General features: G+C 46.7%; 2 protein-coding genes across 4 annotated transcripts in view; one reads left to right on the top strand and one right to left on the bottom strand.

Annotated features, from left to right (window-relative positions):
• ZDHHC7 (zinc finger DHHC-type palmitoyltransferase 7) overlaps positions 1–3,737 on the bottom strand; it is a 31,670-nt gene extending 27,933 nt beyond the window's left edge. For both annotated transcript variants that reach the window (XM_040329417.1, XM_040329416.1), the window contains exon 1: positions 3,578–3,737. The gene's annotated coding sequence lies outside the window, so the exon portion shown is untranslated. The remainder of the gene's footprint in view (positions 1–3,577) is intronic.
• Positions 3,738–4,974: 1,237 nt separating this feature from the next.
• Positions 4,975–19,892, top strand: part of LOC120917848 — a 28,448-nt gene continuing 13,530 nt past the window's right edge. Inside the window, exons 1-6 of one of the 2 annotated variants that reach the window (XM_040329414.1) lie at positions 4,975–5,061; positions 9,875–10,382; positions 12,179–12,313; positions 13,749–13,873; positions 17,814–17,882; positions 19,624–19,731. In XM_040329414.1, coding sequence (XP_040185348.1) covers positions 10,113–10,382; positions 12,179–12,313; positions 13,749–13,873; positions 17,814–17,882; positions 19,624–19,731 — 707 coding nt within the window. In that variant the 5' untranslated portion in view covers positions 4,975–5,061; positions 9,875–10,112. The remainder of the gene's footprint in view (positions 5,062–9,874; positions 10,383–12,178; positions 12,314–13,748; positions 13,874–17,813; positions 17,883–19,623; positions 19,732–19,892) is intronic. The other variant, XM_040329415.1, reaches the window with a different exon arrangement.

Below are 19,892 nucleotides of genomic sequence, written 5' to 3'. Positions count from 1 at the left end.
GCCGCACATGGGCCTTCTGCAGTCGTGAGTCCGGAAGGGGGAGGAGGGCGGGTTTATGGAGCCACTTGACTCAGAGCCTTTCCAGGCATGCTCATTTACACTGACAAACAGTTTAATTCTCAGTATCTGTCCTTATTCAGTATGTATGGACTCTGCACAGTACTACTTCTCTTTCCTGTATGCCGGGTGTAATTCTCAGTATATGTTCTTATTCTGTATGTATGGACTCTGCACAGTACCACTTCTCTTGTCCTGTATGCTGGGTGTAATTCTCAGTATCTGTTCTTATTCTGTATGTATGGACTCTGCACAGTACTACTTCTCTTTCCTGTATGCTGGGTGTAATTCTCAGTATCTGTTCTTATTCTGTATGTATGGACTCTGCACAGTACTACTTCTCTTTCCTGTATGCCGGGTGTAATTCTCGGTATCTGTTCTTATTCTGTATGTATGGACTCTGCACAGTACTACTTCTCTTGTCCTGTATGCCGGGTGTAAGTCTCAGTATCTGTTCTTATTCTGTATGTATGGACTCTGCACAGTACTACTTCCTACTGCAACTCCTAATTATCCACAATATAAATATTGTATAGGAATCATCTCTCACACACACACCTAGCGCGCCATTCACAGCAGTATGCCATTAAATATACATCAATATCGCATGACTATACCATGCACAGTGATTGGTCAGTGGCAGTTTCTATACAGCGCAGACACAGAGTGGTCTCTCCAATCAGATCTCAGGAAGATTTGATATAATAATAGAAATGCAGAGAATGATAGAGAACAGAGGAGGGGAGGGTAGAGGAGCCGCGGGATTCATCCTGAAGATTCTATAGGATAATGAATGAACCCGTCTCAGGAGAGGATGGGATGGAAGAACTTCTACATACAATGTATCTCCTGGAGGGCAGAACACCGGGATCCACAGGAGAAATCTTCTATAGGATGTCGTAATAGAACACACAGTGCTATACAGGAGATCCCTTATAATAGGATCACAGACAACACAATGATCTGCCATGGATCCTTCATAATGATGCTGATCTACAGAACTCCCAAGTTTTAGGCTGCATTTACACCCGTATTTTGCAGCGATTTCGTTTACTTTTTTTTTTTACAAAGAATTAACATTGCTGTCTATGGCCGAACGCCAATGTCGCCTGAAAAAAAAGGGTCCGGGACTTGTTTTCAGGCGGCAGGCGTACGACGTTTCGGCGTTCGATGTGAACCATCTCATAGACAGCAATGGAAATTCGCCCGTCCAGCGTATCGAGCGTCAGGCGTTTTGTCGCCAAGGTGTGAATGGAGCCTCATAGAACACAGCTCTACAGCACCTGGGGATTGATCAGCGATCTATTCTATACGATAATAAATACCAACACCCAGTGATTGATTACTAATATATTCTATATAATATATAAATCCCCCCCAATGATGGATCAGTGATAGACTCTATATAATAATATGTATATATGTACATAATTTGTGATTGATTCAATATATCTGCACCCCCCCCCCCCCATTGATTGATCAGTGATAGATACTATATAATATATATGTACACCCTCAATCAGTGATAGATAGATACTATATAATACACCCCACCACCACCCTTCTGCCTGATCCCCCCCCCCCCCCCCCCAACTTATATTTTGTGCATTTAGGGCAGGAATGCATTTCAGGTCTTTGTTAAAACAATCTACTGAGCAGCCCAGAACTAGTTTGTTAGAGAGTCCGTCTATTCCACATTTCCACGGCTCTTACAGCAAAGAAGCCTTTCTGTTTTTTCCTCTAGATGGAACAGATTATAGATCACTCTACTCTGCCCCCTTTGTTCTCTGGAATGAACTGAATGTGAAGAACATGTAGCCCACTTTTGGGATGGCGATGAGAATCGCCCTCCCCAAACCCCAAACAGGAAATTACACTAAAAGCAAATTCAAATAATAGAGTTCTTCTGACGGCTTGAATTTTTGGATTAAAAAAACCACGGGCGTTACTCGCGATATCGAATCAAATCGAATCGTTGACAGGATAAGCGTAATCAATTTGAATCACGAGACCAGTGAAGATGCGCACCCCTAATATATCATCTTTACACCCCCAGTGATCTACCCTACATATATAATCTCTATACCGCCAGTGATCTACTCGACATAGAACCTCTACACCGCCAGTGATCTACTCTACATAGAATCTCTATACCGCCAGTGATCTACTCTACATAGAATCTCTACACCGCCAGTGATCTACTCTACATAGAATCTCTACACCGCCAGTGATCTCCTCTACATATATAATCTGTACACTGCCAGTGATCTACTCTACATATAATCTGTACACCGCCAGTGATCTACTCTACACAGAATCTGTACACCGCCAGTGATCTACTCTACACAGAATCTGTACACCGCCAGTGATCTACTCTACATAGAATCTCTACACCGCCAGTGATCTACCCTACATATATAATCTCTACACCCCCAGTGATCTACTCGACATAGAATCTCTACACCGCCAGTGATCTACTCTACATAGAACCTCTACACCGCCAGTGATCTACTCGACATATATAATCTCTACACCGCCAGTGATCTACTCGACATAGAATCTCTACACCGCCAGTGATCTACTCTACATAGAATCTCTACACCGCCAGTGATCTACTCTACATAGAATCTCTACACCGCCAGTGATCTACTCTACATATAGAATCTGTACACCGCCAGTGATCTACTCTACATATAGAATCTGTACACCGCCAGTGATCTACTCTACATATAGAATCTGTACACCTCCAGTGATCTACTCTACATAGAATCTGTACACCGCCAGTGATCTACTCTACATAGGATCTGTACACCGCCAGTGATCTACTCTATATAGAATCTCTACACCTCCAGTGATCTACTTTACATAGAATCTGTACACCGCCAGTGATCTACTCTATATAGAATCTCTACACCTCCAGTGATCTACTCTACATAGAATCTGTACACCGCCAGTGATCTACTCTATATAGAATCTCTACACCTCCAGTGATCTACTTTACATAGAATCTGTACACCGCCAGTGATCTCCTCTACATATAGAATCTGTACACCGCCAGTGATCTACTCTACATAGAATCTGTACACCTCCAGTGATTGATCAGTTATATATATTATCTATATACACCCTCCTAATGACTTCTCCTATATGATATAATATCTATGTACACTTCCCAGTGATTGATCGGTTATAGACTCTATATAATATCTGTACACCCCCAATGATTGATTGATGGTAGGATAGATATATATATATATATATATATATATATATATATATATATATTTTATACATATCAGTACACCCCCCTCCAGTGATAAGAGAGTGACAGATGTCTGGGGTCACGTGACCCCCCCCTTCCTCCACACTGATACATGACATCCTCTCAGTGATACATTGTATATACATTGTATCAGCGCTCCTGCCGGGCACATACACGGCACTGTGCTGCCTCTGGGTCCCGGAGCTGCACCCACAGGGCCCCTCAGCCTCCAGCCCGCTCCCCGTGTCCCGCCCTCACCTAGCTGCCGCTCTCCTCCATTGTCCCCTCGGCCTCCGCCGGCCACACAGACCCACCGACTGGCTGTGGTCGCCACTTCCGGGGTCGCGGCTGGGATCGGCTCTTTCCGGAGGCGCAGGCGGCGCCTCTCGGCAGAGTTCGGACGTGATCTCTCCTCGCATGCGCATCACTCAACGAGCGTATATGCGGCCATGTTGGTTATTGGTGGACTTCCGTACACGGGCGCTGTTCGGCGGCCATGTTGGTTGAGGGCAGGTTTCAGTTGAGGAAGGTACTGTCTGGACGCTATGTTGGTTCACAGGTTTCGTCATACAGTACTGTGCGGCTGCCATGTTGGTTGAGGGCAGACTTCAGTTGAAGGATACTGTATGGGCGCTATGTTGGTTCACAGGCTTTAGTCACAGAGTACTGTGTGGCGGCCATGTTGGTTGAGGGCAGACTTCAGTTGAAGGGTACTGTATGGACGCTATGTTGGTTCACAGGCTTTCGTCACAGAGTACTGTGTGGCGGCCATGTTGGTTGAGGGCAGGTTTCAGTTGAAGGGTACTGTATGGACGCTATGTTGGTTCACAGGCTTTCGTCACAGAGTACTGTGTGGCTGCCATGTTGGTTGAGGGCAGATTTGTATGAACTCTGAATTAGGAATCTTTGGGATAATAGAGTAACTAGAAATTGAAGATTATAATCTCTAATGAGCCGGGCCCTCTGATTCCACCTGCATTGAATTGTATTATAACTGTACTGTTTGCCCTCGCGTTGTAAAGCAATGCGCAAACTGTTGGCGCTATATAAATCCTGAATAATAATATTAATAATAGTAATATAATCCCAAATTATAAAATATCAAAGCCTTTAAATAACAAACATGTTATACTTACCTCCACTGTGCAGCTCGTTTTGCACAGAGTGTCCCCTAATCCTGTCATCTGGGGCCCCTCGACGGCTGTCTCGGCTTTTCCTCGCAAAAGCTTTCCACCTTCATGCGAGCGAGCTCCCGTGATACAGCGGCAGGCATTACCCCACGACTGTATCACTCGGCCCAGCTCCCCGGCGCGCCGCGTCGTCCGCTGTGATTGACAGCAGTGCCAGCATAGGATGCATTAAGGTGAAAAAACATTTACCTTTACAACCCCTTTAAGACTCCACGTGCAGAGCCCGCCAGGAAGTCGGCACGGCGCTGCGCTTATCACAGGCAGGGAGACATTTCCCGATCTCTGCAGCCACGCATCGGGACAATGTCTCCCTGCCTGTGATTAGCGCAGCGCCGTGGCGACTTCCTGGCGGGCTCTGCACGTGGAGTATGCGAACACGTCGGAGCTCATGTCTATTTGCAACCACTTTAAATATTAGAGGAAGGGAGGGGGAGCTGCGGCTGCGGCTACTGTTGTTCCAAAGTCCAATGATATCCACCTCCAGAGGATTCTATGAACTAGGAGAGCCGTGCAGCCAACAGACCGACATCTGACTGCAGCTACAACTGCCAGGTACAGGTGATCGACTAAAAAGCCATCTGTCTAATGGTGGCCATATAAGCTTTTTTGAGCCTTTTTTATCCAATCAATCTGCAACTTGATCAAAATGATTGAATCTGAAAAAAATAAATAAATAAATAGCAATAACTTCCCTTCCAATCAGTTATGCCCCGTACACACCATCACTTTATGTGATGAAAAAAAACGAAATTTTCTGTGAAGCAAAAAATGACGTTTTTGAAACTTCAATTTTCAAAGACGAAGTTGCCTACACACCATCGTTTTTCTCACAATGTTCTAGCAAAGCGAGGTTACGTTCTCACCACTTTTTCCATTGAAGCTCACTTCATAAGTAGCTTCTAGGCATGCACAGGTGAAAAAACGTCGTTTTAAACAACTTTTTTGCTACACACGGTCAATTTCTGTGAAGTAAAAGTTGACGTTTTGAAAAACGACACATAAAATTGAAGCATGCTTCAATTTTTTTTGGTCGTTTTTTAGAAGACATAAAACGACGTTTTCCCCCACACACGGTCAATTAAAGTGACGTTTTTAAAAACGTCATTTTTTTTCATCACATAAAGTGATGGTGTGTACGCGGCATAAGACTCAATTTTGATTGGATTCGATCAAACTGAGTCTACCGGCCAGAGAGGAAAATTATTGATTATTTTGCATCGATTGGTAGCACCAAGATACTTTTTTCATGGATACTATTGTATTTTGATCAATGAAATTACGAGAGTTACATGGTGGAAATAGAAATGTGATCAATGACTCACGATTGTGTTACAATAACTTTTTAAATATACATCAAAATCCACTTTCCCATGAGCAGCATATGAATTGAATGGGTTGTTGACTATAGATTGATTTATCTGATCGGAGGAGATGATCGTAGAATAAATCAATCATTTATTAACCAATTCAATACCGGGCCTTGTCTGGCACTTCTCTCCTACATGTAAAAATCATATTTTTTTTTGCTAGAAAATTACTCAGAACCCCCAAACATTATATATATTTTTTTAGCAGACACCCTAGGGAATAAAGTGGCGGTCATTGCAACTTTTTATCTCGTATGGTATTTGCGCAATCATTTTTTAAATGCCCTTTTTTGAAAAAAAAAAAAACTGTTTCATGAATTCAAAAATAACAAAACAGTAAAGTTAGCCCATATTTTTTTTCTAAAATGTGAAAGATGATGTTACGCCGAGTAAATAGATACCCAACATGTCACACTTTAAAATTGAGCACACTCATGGAATGGCGCCAAACTTCGGTACTTAAAAATCTCCTAGTGTCGCAGTCGCGATAAAAATCGCTGATCGCCGCCATTACTAGTAAAAAATAAAAAAAATATTAATAAAAATGCTATGTGTCCGCCATAATGTCGCAGTCGCGATAAAAATCGCTGATCGCCGCCATTACTAATAAAAAAGAAAAATTATGAATACAAATGGCATAAATCTATCCCCTATTTTGTAGACGTTATAACGTTTGCGCAAACCAATTAATATACGCTTATTGCGATTTTTTTTTACCAAAAATATGTAGAAGAATACATATCGGTCTAAACTGAGGGAAAAAATAATTTCTATATATTTTTGGGGGATTTTTATTATAGCAAAAAGTAAAAAATATTGCTTTTTTTTTGTTTATAGCGCAAAAAAATTAAAACCACAGAGCTGATCAAATACCACCAAAAGAAAGCTCTATTTGTGGGAAATAAAAGGACGTCAATTTTGATTGGGAGCCACGTCGCACGACCGCACAATTGTAAGTTAAAGCGTCACAAAAAGTGGCCTGGTCTTTTGGCAGCCAAATCCTCCGGGGCTGAAATCCTTTTTAGGCAATGGAAAGCTAGTTACTAGGGAATGCGATCAATGCATTTTTTTTTCACACGGTTTTCATGCACTCCCACTGAAATCTTTTGGGGCCAAACAGCTTGAAGCTCACATATATTTTTCCGTGCAGACACTGCGCTCAGGTGTGAACAACCACAATTGATAACTGTGGGATTTCAGATGCTGAGCGTTTTGGAACTTAGCTCAATAGATAGCTGTGAATGGATCCTGATTGGCTGATGGAATCCTGATCAGAGGGTTTGCTTCTATGCAGGGGCAGACTGACCATTGAGGCACTCGGGCACTGCCCGAGGGCCCCATGCCACTAGGGGGCCCCATCAGGGTCGCCAGGCTCATTAAAATCTGTGTTTTTTTACATCTGTCGCTAATATGTCCAAAACCGACATGCTTTTGATGTGAAAATCCTGGGATTTTAGCTGCCCCGCCTCTGTAATGCCTCCTGGCTTGGTGGCCATCTATAAGTCCGGGGGCCCCATAATCTTCTATTGCCCGGGGGCCCCATGAGTTGTCAGTCCGCCCCTGCTTCTATGTGTAACAATAAGTAAAAAATGTTAAAAGTTCATTTATGCTGCAACATGGAGCCCATCCGCTGTACACTATGGAGTGAGCACAGGAAGGCGTTCAGGATACATGTAGTATTGTGTAGTATTGTGTAGTATTGTGTAGTATTGTGAATGTCGGGTGGACTCTTCCTGGACAGCAGCTTGAGGATCAGCACACAGCAAAGACTATTCGATTTACTGTTCACCGCTGGGGCTGGGTAGGATCTGCAATGAGAAGGGCTTTGCTGTTTGGTGTTTTTCATACAGAGACTGATGAAAAGGGGGCAGTATGAAAGGTATCGGCAATGACAAGGGAGTTCTCTGCTCCCATGTCCACACCTACAAACACCTCACAGTATCATCCCCTTTCCTAACTCCTGGCCTCTGCTGAAGTATGAAGATTTAGGACCCCCATGGTAAAGCCACAAGAGCCACAGAGAAGAACATTTCCCCAAGAGATACAGGTAAGAAAAATATGTGTAAGGGGGACAAGCTATGCGCAGGGCGTAGGGGGTATATGCAGGGCTGGTGCAAGCATTTTACCACAAATGGGCACTGACTAGCAACATGGGCACAACATGTAAAAAAGTGATATCCAGCATTGCCACCATCAGTATAATCAGTGCCACCCCTCAGTGTCCATCAGTGCCACCTCTCAGTGCCCATCTGTGCCACCTATTAGTGCCACCCATAAGTTCCCATCAGTACCACCCATAAGTACCCATCAGTGCCGCCTATGAGTGCCTATCAGTGCCGCCTATGAGTGCCCATCTTCCGTGCCACCTCATCAGTGCCACCTCATCGGTGCCCATTAGTGCCGCCTTATCAGTGCAGCCATATCACTGCCCGTAATTGAAGAAGTAAACTTGCTTATTAACAAAAAAAATTAACAGAAAAAAAGAAAAACTTAATTTTTTTCAAAATGTTCGGTCTTTTTTTAGTTGTTGCACAAAAAAAAAAAAATTGCGAGGGTGATCAAATACCACCAAAAGAAATCTCTATTTCTGTGAACAAAATAATAAAAATTTCATTTTGGGTACAGTGTTGCGAATTGTGTTCAAATTGCGACAGCGCTGAAAGCTGAAAATTGGCCTGGGCAGGAAGGTGCGTAAGTGCCCGGTATTGAAGTGGTTAATCCTCCAGTGTCACATTTGGCACCTTTCGGGGGGGGGGGGGGGGGGAGCAGATAACTGTGTAATGCAGGTATTTGCTCCCACTTCCTGGCATAGATCACCGCGGTGACGTACGCCAATTCTTGCGCCTACACTGTCCTCCCCCGCTGTCTTCTGGGAAATGCACAGGTCCAAGAAGACAGCAGTGACGAGTGAGGACTTGCAGCGCGAGTCACGCATGCGCAGTAGGGAACCAGAAATCACTTCCTGATTCCCTCACCGATGATGGCGGCGGTGGGGCAGCCGAGAGCCGAGCAACTGATCGGCTTCGGTTTCCGACATCACGGGCACCCTGGACAGATAAGTGTCCCTATATTAAAAGTCAGCAGCTGCAGTATTTGTAGTATTTGTAGCTGCTCGCTTCTAGTATATTTTTATCTATAGGCGGACCTCCTCTTTAAGTGTAAGCTCCTTTGACGGCAGAGACTGGTGTACAGTATATTCTGGGCCAGATCCTTCGTAGCGTGGCGCATTGTTGCGGCCGGCGTAGTGTATCAGAGTAACTTACAGCGTATATTCCTTATCCTCAAAGAATTTGCGCCGTAAGTTACGGCGGCGTAGTATAACTGAGGCGGCGTAAGGGCGCGCAATTCAAATCGATGTGATGGGGGCGTGTTTTATGTTAATACGTCGTGACCCGACGTAAACGACGTTTTTTTTTAACGGCGCATGCGCCGTCCGTGGGGGTATCCCAGTGCGCATGCTCAAAAAAACCCCAGGAACAAGCCAATGTTTACGATGATGTTGTCATTCTACGCGAATCCCTATTCGCGAACGACTTACGCAAACGACGTAAAAAAATTAAAAATTCGACGTGGGAACGACGGCCATACTTAACATTGAGTACGCCTCATATAGCAGGGGGTAACTATACGCCGAAAAAAGCCTTACGGAAACGACGTAAAAAAATGCGCCGGCCGGACGTACGTTCGCGGATCGCCGTATCTAGCTAATTTGCATACTCGACGCGGAATTCGACGGAAACGCCAGCTAGCGACGCGGGAGCTTTGAAATTACGCGGCGTATCAATAGATACGCCGGCGTAATATTTCTGTGGATCTGGGCCTCTGTATATATATCTATGTTGTTTCAGTGAAATACCGAACATTCTCATACTTCCTCTATGGATATTCTGTTTCCTTTTTGCAGAGACGGAATGAGCCACATCAGTCATCACCGGTTGGTCAATGAGCAGCGATTCTTATTTATTCCTCAAACTAACATCCGTCTCCTTTTACTGCAGATGCCAATGATATTTCATGGAAGAGAAGCATTTCTTTTGAAGTTTTTTCAGAGTAATCGGTGATACAATGTCTCCATTCGCGTCCAAGTTGTTGCGAAACCTTGGCTCCTTCTTATTGGCAGGACATAGAGCCAATCTCTGCCTTCTGCCCAGTATATAATCCATTTTTTAGAAGAGAAAAGCTTACACCCAGCAAGGACTGACCAGAGAGAAGTCCCTCTGAGCTTTACACGGGAAAATGTCCGCGTTCGTCGCAGTGGGTGTGGCCGCCCTCGCTGCCTTTTTGGCTAAATGGCTTTTGAGTGGAAATAATAATCCCACTAATAATAATGGGATGTATCCGGTTCCAGGGAGATGGTATCATCTGAAGAAAAATATTTTCTGGCTGCTGGTCCAGTTAGGCTCTGTCCTTCAGTCCCTTGGATTGAGGAAGTCACCTGGGGAAAAGCCTGCGCCGCTGACCGAAGACGATCAGAGAAAGATAGTGCCAAACGCAGAGACGACGCATGTAAGTTTTTATTTAACGTGAACCTGTCGCCAGACCGTTCATGTCAGCAACGATTTTCCCATAAAGTTATATGAGCGTTTAATGTATTTTATACACAATATTTACCTGTAAAAAAAATTGCACTTGTGTGTGGACATCAAAAAGCCCTGAGATGCCAGCTGGGTGGCGCCATCTTGGATTTGATGTCGGTAGCCCCAGAAGACTCCAAGTTGCCACTCAAGTGTTAAAGTGGATGTAAACCTGAAATTATTACATTATTAACACAAAGAGTTAATCCAGCTCTGAGCAATCCTCTTTTCTTTTTTCAGTGAAATAAACCCCCCTTACCCAAAAGCACCCCTCGTGTTGATGGCATGTGGCCTGGTATGGTACAGGAGGAGGGGTGCTCGCTTGTTTCCCCTCCCCTTTCCTAGCCAGCTGGGCTGCATGCTTGGATAAGGGCATGCAGCTGTGTGATTGAGCACAGCTATCACATGATACAGGGTCACTGTGATTGGTCCTGGTATCATGTGATCACTGGGTCCAATCACAGCAATCACATGGTATCAGGGTCCCATCACAGCACCCTGATCGGTGATCTTCTTGCTTGACAGGAAGCGATGGAAAATGCAAACATTGAGTTGTCACCAGAACAGAAACAGAAGGAAAAAACAAAAACTTTCAATAGGGGTTTTAACCCATTTTTGCAAGATCTAATATGATAAAAAAAAAAAAGTGTGTGCTTTAGATACGCTTTAGCCCCTGCATACCACAGTATGTTTTTCAATGGCAGATCGGTGGTCCTTTATTTACCCAGTGCTGATTATGAACGGTAGTGGATAAATAGCTTTCGGGAGGCCAATCGCTGTGTTCCCAGCCGTCATTAGACAGCTGACAACAGACCGATGGGGCGTACACACGGTCGATTTGGACCGATGAAACTGAATTTCAGTCCGTTTCCATCGGTTTGGACCGATGGTGTGTACGCGGCCTTAGTGTTCACTTCCTTTAAGTCCGGCCGGGAACAGCAAACTGAATCTCCTGCCGCGTAGTATGCGGCAGGGAGGCGGGTCATCAAGATCCCCCCTCCACGCTTATCAGAAGTACTACCCGACGTTCGGCGACAGCAGCAGCACAACCCCCCCACTTATCAGAGGAAGCACTTATGAACGAAATTTAAATTGATAAAGAAAAAAGGTTCCAAAGATACCTTTTTAATAAAACTGCACCCCCCGCACTTATCGACTTGCAATGACAGAAGAAGTACTCAGTTTTCGGCGGCAGCTGCATCTCCACCCCCCCTACCGCTTCTCTCAACTTGAAACTCAGCAACACCCCATCCCCCGCTTCTTGCTTGGGGCCCCCAAATTCCTTCAAACGGCCCTGTCTATTTATTTATTTCCTTCAATTGTCAGCTCCATCTAGTGGCCGTAATGCAGTGTTTTTTCTGTACTACCTCAGTCAGAACAAATACCACATTATGGCCACTAGATGGAGCTGAGGATTATAGGAATTTATAAGCTGAATATGGTTAGAATTTGTCATGGCTGGGTAAATGCATGATACTGTATATTCATCTAACAATTCTTTTTACAAATAGACCTCATAGTTTGTGGTACATTGCACATAATGCAAAGTGAGACTTCCAGGACAAAGCCAGGAATCCCAGCCAATGAAAGCCGGGGGGCGATACAGCGCACGAGCCATATATACCCATATCTGAATTATTATTTTTGGGCAAATCATCCCTTTAAAACTTGTTGTGTAAAGGCAATGAGTGTTGTTGTGGTGGCCTCACCATCTCTTTCTTGTTACAGTTTATCGATTCTGTGTACTTCATGGCGGTATCTAAAGTGGACAAGAGCTTCCTAATATGCCGCATCGCTCGGAGGCAGAACAAAAAGTGCGAAGCTTGGCTTTTTTTGAGAGTGGATGGCGTTGGCGATTTTCAAGTAAGTGCAAAAAGACAAAAAAAGATAAGAAAAATTAGGACATTACATAGGGTGGTCTGCATGATGACTGACATCCACCCATCAAGGCATTTGATATTTGCATAACTCCTCCCAAGAGGAAGGCGCAGCGTGACTCGCACATGTGCAATAGAAAACCAGCTGGGAAACCGCAATGTTTCTCAGACTGTTTCCCTTTAAAGTGGATGTAAACTCGATTTATGAAATTTTGAGCTGGGCACATATATGTGCGGTGTTTTCTTATCTCTCTCCAAAGCACTATGGGCCAGATTCACAAACTAGATACGACAGCGTATCTACTGATGCGCCGTCGTATCTCTGTTTCTAACTATGTTACGCATAGATAGGCAGAAGATCCAACAGGTGTAATTGAATTACACTGTCGGATCTTAAGGATGCAATTCTAGGCCGGCCGCTAGGTGGCGAGGCCATTGCGGCCGGCGTAGAATATGCAAATGAATACTTACGGCGATCCCCGAACGGCCCGTCGATCTAACTCTACGTCGTTTCCGTCGAGTTACGCCGCGTAAAACTAGGGCTGAGCCCTAGTTGTCTTAAGCCATGGTAAGTATGGCCGTCGTTCCCGCGTCGAAATTTAAACATCAACGTCGTTTGCGTAAGACGTCCGTGAATGGCGCTGGACGCCATTTACGTTAACGTCTAAGCAAATGACCTCGGTGCGACGTCAATTAGCGCAATGCACGTCGGGTAATTTACCCGACGGAGCATGCGCAGTACGTCCGGCGCGGGAGCGCGCCTAATTTAAATGGGACTCGCCCCATTCGATTGGGCCAGCCTTGCGCCGGACGGATTTAAGTTACACCGCTGCAAATTTCCAGGTAAGTGCTTTGTGGATCGGGCACTTAGGCAGAAAATTTGCGGCGGTGTAACTTAAATCGGAAAAGTTAAGTTGCGCCCGGGCTACGTGAATCTGGCCCTATGTCCCGTAGCGTTCTCCTGCTCACAAACAAAGGTTTTATTTAAAAATGTCATTAGCATGTTGATGGGGGGCACCTTGTGACTATTCAACACTGCTCTTACAGTAAATAACCCTTTCCCCATGGAAAGGGTTTTTTTGCTGTAAGAGCAGCATGAAATCATCTTTTGCAGGAATTAGTGAAATTTGTAGAAAATTTCTGTTACTTCAAGATAGGGTTGTATGTGTTCCTAAAGGGGTCAAGTTTTAAGGGTTTCTCGCACATATAATAAATACTGTATATAGTTGAGGATACATACAGTAGAGGTCCAGAATGTCCTCTTACTGGTTTTAGGGCAAGGATGGACTTGTTTCTCTGTTGTGATAGATTGACTAAGCTCTGTGAGGAATTTTGGCCTCAGTTCCTATCAGATCAGGTCTCAGGGGTTCCTGTGTTTGGGACGTGGTTCTTGTGTTCATCCATGTGACTTTGTTATTCAGCACACCGAGCACCCCGACACCATTGTGGATGATGATTCTGACACGGCCTGGAGAACCTCTGGATTCTGCATCGGATATGAGGAGCCACTTCAGAAATGGAAAATAACCTTTAATGGGAACCTCAGGTACTGCGCATGCTCCTGTGATATCTCACCTGCAGCACAACGATACACCAATCAATTGTCTGTATTGTCCATTCTTTATGAATAGGTTTTACTTGGATTTTTTTGGTAATCCACATAATATGATTCAATACAAATGAGAAGGAATGTTAGTAAGAGATCCTATCAGCGTTCCCCCTTACACTAGTGTCCCCATCAAGGCCCCCTTACTTCAGGATAGCCATCAGAGTCCCCTCCACACCAGAGCTCCTCTAACATCAGGGTCCCCATCAGAACCCCCATCAGAGCTCCTCCTACATCAGAGTTCCCAACAGAGCCCCCTCTAACACCAGGGTCCTCATCAGAGCCCCTTTTACACCAGGGTCCCCATCAGAGCCCCTTTTACACCAGGGTCGCCATCAGAGCCCCTGTAACATCAGAGCCCCCATCAGAGCTCCTCCTACATCAGGGTCCCCATCAGAGCCCCTCTAACATCAGGGTCCCCATCAGAGCCCCTCTAACACCAGGGTCCCCATCAGAGCCCCTTTTACATCATGGTCCCCATCAGAGCCCCTCTAACATCAGAGTCCCCATCAGAGCCCCTCTAACATCAGGGTCCCCATTAGAGCCCCTCTAACATCAGGGTCCCCATCAGAGCCCCTTTTACATCAGGGTCCCAATCAGAGCCCCTCTAACATCAGGGTCCCCATCAGAGCCCCTCTAACATCAGGGTCCCCATCAGAGCCCCTCTAACATCAGGGTCCCCATCAGAACCCCCATCAGAGCTCCTCCTACATCAGAGTTCCCAACAGAGCCCCCTCTAACACCAGGGTCCTCATCAGAGCCCCTTTTACACCAGGGTCCCCATCAGAGCCCCTTTTACACCAGGGTCGCCATCAGAGCCCCTGTAACATCAGAGCCCCCATCAGAGCTCCTCCTACATCAGGGTCCCCATCAGAGCCCCTCTAACATCAGGGTCCCCATCAGAGCCCCTCTAACACCAGGGTCCCCATCAGAGCCCCTTTTACATCATGGTCCCCATCAGAGCCCCTCTAACATCAGAGTCCCCATCAGAGCCCCTCTAACATCAGGGTCCCCATTAGAGCCCCTCTAACATCAGGGTCCCCATCAGAGCCCCTTTTACATCAGGGTCCCAATCAGAGCCCCTCTAACATCAGGGTCCCCATCAGAGCCCCTCTAACATCAGGGTCCCCATCAGAGCCCCTCTAACATCAGGGTCCCCATCAGAACCCCCATCAGAGCTCCTCCTACATCAGAGTTCCCAACAGAGCCCCTCTAACACCAGGGTCCCCATCAGAGCCCCTCTAACACCAGGGTCCCCATCAGAGCCCCTTTTACATCAGGGTCCCAATCAGAGCCCCTCTAACATCAGGGTCCCCATCAGAGCCCCTCTAACATCAGAGCCCCCATCAGAGCTCCTCCTACATCAGGGTCCCATTCAGAGCCCCCATCAGAGCTCCTCCTACATCAGGGTCCCCATCAGAGCCCCTCTAACATCAGGGTCCCCATCAGAGCCCCTCTAACACCAGGGTCCCCATCAGAGCCCCTTTTACATCAGGGTCCCCATCAGAGCCCCTCTAACATCAGGGTCCCCATCAGAGCCCCTCTAACATCAGGGTCCCCATCAGAACCCCCATCAGAGCTCCTCCTACATCAGAGTTCCCAACAGAGCCCCTCTAACACCAGGGTCCCCATCAGAGCCCCTCTAACACCAGGGTCCCCATCAGAGCCCCTTTTACACCAGGATCCCCATCAGAGCCCCTCTAACATCAGGGTCCCAATCAGAGCCCCTCTAACATCAGGGTCCCCATCAGAGCCCCTCTAACATCAGAGCCCCCATCAGAGCTCCTCCTACATCAGGGTCCCATTCAGAGCCCCCATCAGAGCTCCTCCTACATCAGGGTCCCCATCAGAGCCCCTCTAACATCAGGGTCCCCATCAGAGCCCCTCTAACACCAGGGTCCCCATCAGAGCCCCTTTTACATCAGGGTCCCCATCAGAACCCCCATCAGAGCTCCTCCTACTTCAGAGTTCCCAACAGAGCCCCTCTAACACCAGGGTCCCCATCAGAGCCCCTCTAACACCAGGGTCCCCATCAGAGCCCATTTTACACCAGGGTCCCCATCAGAGCCCCTCTAACATCAGGGTCCCCATCAGAGCCCCTCTAACATCAGGGTCCCCATCAGAGCCCCTCTAACATCAGAGCCCCCATCAGAGCTCCTCCTACATCAGGGTCCCATTCAGAGCCCCCATCAGAGCTCCTCCTACATCAGGGTCCCCATCAGAGCCCCTCTAACATCAGGGTCCCCATCAGAGCCCCTTTTACATCAGGGTCCCCATCAGAGCACCTCTAACATCAGAGTCCCCATCAGAGCCCCTCTAACATCAGAGTCCCCATCAGAGCCCCTCTAACATCAGGGTCCCCATCAGAGCCCCTCTAACATCAGGGTCCCCATCAGAGCCCCTCTAACATCAGGGTCCCCATCAGAGCCCCTCAGGGTCCCCATCAGAGCCCCTCTTACATCAGGGTCCCCATCAGAGCTCCTCCTACATCAGGGTCCCATTCAGAGCCCCCATCAGGGCTCCTCCTACATCAGGTTCCCCATCAGAGCCCCTCTAACATCAGGGTCCCCATCAGAGCCCCTCTAATATCAGGGTCCCCATCAGAGCTCTTCTAACACCAGGGTCCCCATCAGAGCCCCTCTAACATCAGGGTCCCCATCAGAGCCCCTCTAACACCAGGGTCCCCATCAGAGCCCCTCTAACATCAGGGTCCCCATCAGAGCCCCTCTAACACCAGGGTCCCAATCAGAGCCCCTTTTACATCAGGGTCCCCATCAGAGCCCCTCTAACAGCAGGGTCCCCATCAGAGCCCCTCTAACATCAGGGTCCCCATCAGAGCCCCTTTTACATCAGGGTCCCCATCAGAGCCCCTCTAACATCAGGGTCCCCATCAGAGCCCCTCTAACATCAGGGTCCCCATCAGAGCCCCTCTAACATCAGGGTCCCCATCAGAGCCCCTCTAACATCAGGGTCCCCATCAGAGCCCCTCTAACACCAGGGTCCCCATCAGAGCCCCTTTTACATCAGGGTCCCCATCAGAGCCCCTCTAACACCAGGGTCCCCATCAGAGCCCCTCTAACATCAGGGTCCCCATCAGAGCCCCTCTAACATCAGGGTCCCCATCAGAGTTCCTCCTACATCAGAGTTTCTATCAGAACCCCTCTAACATCAGGGTCCCATTTAGAGTCCCCTTTAAACCAGAATCCCCATCAGAGTCCCCCTTAAACCAGAGTCCCCTGCAGTTCAATCACATAATTGTATATCTGCAGCAAGGTGCAGGTGTAGAGCCAGGTGCATGGGTAGGTACAGGCAGCCTGAGAAGTGACCACTGGGGTGATTGCAAACACAATGATGATGCTCCAAAACACTTTGGCCTGGAGCACTTTTATTGTGTTTGCAATCATTAGCCTCATTCCAGGCTTTCCTAGTGTATTCCATTTGAGTTTATTAATGTCTGTTGTTCCAGCCCTGAAGAAGGGGAAACTCTGTCCCCAGAAATGTGTTGGCTGTATCTGACGCTCCTAACCAGTGGTCTCCAAACTGTGGCCCGTGAGCCAGATGTGGCCCATTGCTTGATTTTATCTAGCACTTGGGGCACCATTCCTCCCATTGATACCAATGATGGGGCACCATTCCTCCCGTTGATACCAATGATGGGGCACCATTCCTCCCGTTGATACCAATGATGGGGCACCATTCCTCCCGTTGATACCAATGATGGGGCACCATTCCTCCCATTGATACCAATGATGGGTCACTATTCCTCCCACTGACACCAATGATGGGGCACCATTCCTCCCACTGACACCAATCCTTACATTATTATCAGACTATGATTGCTTTTTTTTCTTCATTAATCACCTGGTGATGTCTCTTACAGAAAGGGGCCATTCCAATACCGTGACAGCAAAGACGAGACGCAGACCATTCATGTGAAATTCTCACTTCTGTAAGATAAAACTTTATTTTTCATATTTTTCATTAAAAAAAAATCATATACAACACCATTTAGCCATTCCGCAGTTAAAGCGACGTTGTGCCGTATAGCAAAAAAATGGCCCGGTCCTTAGGGGGGAAAATCTTCTGGTCCTTAAAGTGGATGTAAACCCAATTTTTTTTTTTTGATGTCACAATGTAGAGCAGGGGTGTCAAACTGAATTTCATAGTGGGCCGCATCAGCATTATGATTGCCCTCAAAAGGGCCGGTTGTATCTGTAAGATTAGATGTCAAGCACATCCCCTCCCCTTACATTAGATGTCAAGAGCCACCCCACCATCAGAGGTTGAGTCCCCCACTCTCCCTTACATCACAGCGCACCCCCCTTTCCTTATGCTGCTGCTGGGAAGAAGCTGGATGCATTGCTAGGAAGCAGAAAGTAAGGGTCTGGATGAGGACCAGAGGAGTGATGGAGCTCTGCTGCAGCTGCAGGAGAGGTGCGAGGGCCACATGAAATGGCCTGGAGGGCCCAATTCGGCCCGCGGGCCTTGTGTTTGCCACCTATGATGTAGAGTTTAGGATTTCCTATCATCTGTGCCCAGTCTTGCCACACATAGTTAATCCAGCTCTGAGCAATCCGCTTTTATTGTTCAGTGAAAATGAACAGACTTCCAGATAAAACCCTGTCTAAATAGAAAGTCCTTTCCTCTCTCCTTGCTTTGAGTGACAGGTTATTTACATATCTAGCTTGGACATGTTTATCATATGTTATGTTAATCATTATATCAGGTAGGGTTGTCCAGATACCGATACCAGTATCGGTATCGGGACCGATACCGAGTATTTGCAGGAGTACTCGTACTCGCGCAAATACCCCCGATACCTAAATAGAATACTTCCCCCCCTTCCCCCCCCGCCGCTGCCGCCGCATCGCGCCGCCGCATCGAGGGACATGGCTAGAGGGACATTGCTGCATATGTGAGGGACATGGCTAGAGGGACATTGCTGCATATGTGAGGGACATGGCTAGAGGGACATGGCTGCATATGTGAGGGACATGGCTAGAGGGACATGGCTGCATATGTGAGGGACATGGCTAGAGGGACATGGCTGCATATGTGAGGGACATGGCTAGAGGGACATGGCTGCATATGTGGGGGACATGGCTGCATATGGGGGGGACATGGCTGCATATGGGGACACATTTAAAAAAAGTATCGGTATTCGGTATCGGCGACTACTTGAAAAAAAGTATCGGTACTTGTACTCGGTCCTAAAAAAGTGGTATCGGGACAACCCTAATATCAGGTGATCCACAGTATAAAAAGTGAGAAATCCACACCTCCCCCACATAACACATCCTGGTAATATACAATGACCTGTGGATCACCTCATATTATGATAAACATAACATATGATAAACATGTCCAAGCTAGATATGTAAATAACCTGTCACTCAAAGCAAGGAGAGAGGAATGGACTTTGTATTTAGACAGGGTTTTATCTGGAAGTCTGTTAATTTTCACAGAACAATAAAAGAGGATTGCTCAGAGCTGAATTAACTCTGTGTGGCAAGACTGGGCACAGATGATAGGAAATCTTATACTCTACATTGTGAAAACATTTTTTTGGGGGTTTACATCCACTTTAAGTGGTTCAGAAATATATTTAAATGAATGTTTTTGTGCCGGGAGTTCAGCTTTCAATACAGAAGATCGAATCCTTTACAAAATGTCATCTTTCTTCTTTGCAGCTGGACTCCCAAATCCAAGCTTTTTGACTTTGGATCGGGGATGCACCCCGGTGCTATCACACACAGCATGGCCCTGGAGGACATAAATCGTTTGCCGGCGATATTGAGGTAAGCCCACTCATATAATCACCCAAAGAGTGGCCTGTGTACAGCAGCACCGTGCAGTTTTTTTGTAGGTTTTGGGCCAGATTCTCGTAGATCGGCGTATCTTTGTTCCGGCGTAGCGTATCCTATTTACGCTATGCCTCCGCAACTTAGACGGGCAAGTG

This window comes from Rana temporaria, chromosome 11 (assembly GCF_905171775.1).
Source record: "Rana temporaria chromosome 11, aRanTem1.1, whole genome shotgun sequence".
In the NCBI taxonomy this organism is placed as follows: Eukaryota; Metazoa; Chordata; class Amphibia; order Anura; family Ranidae; genus Rana; species Rana temporaria.
Note: the sequence above shows the minus strand (reverse complement) of the source record. Positions and strands in the feature narration are given on the sequence as shown.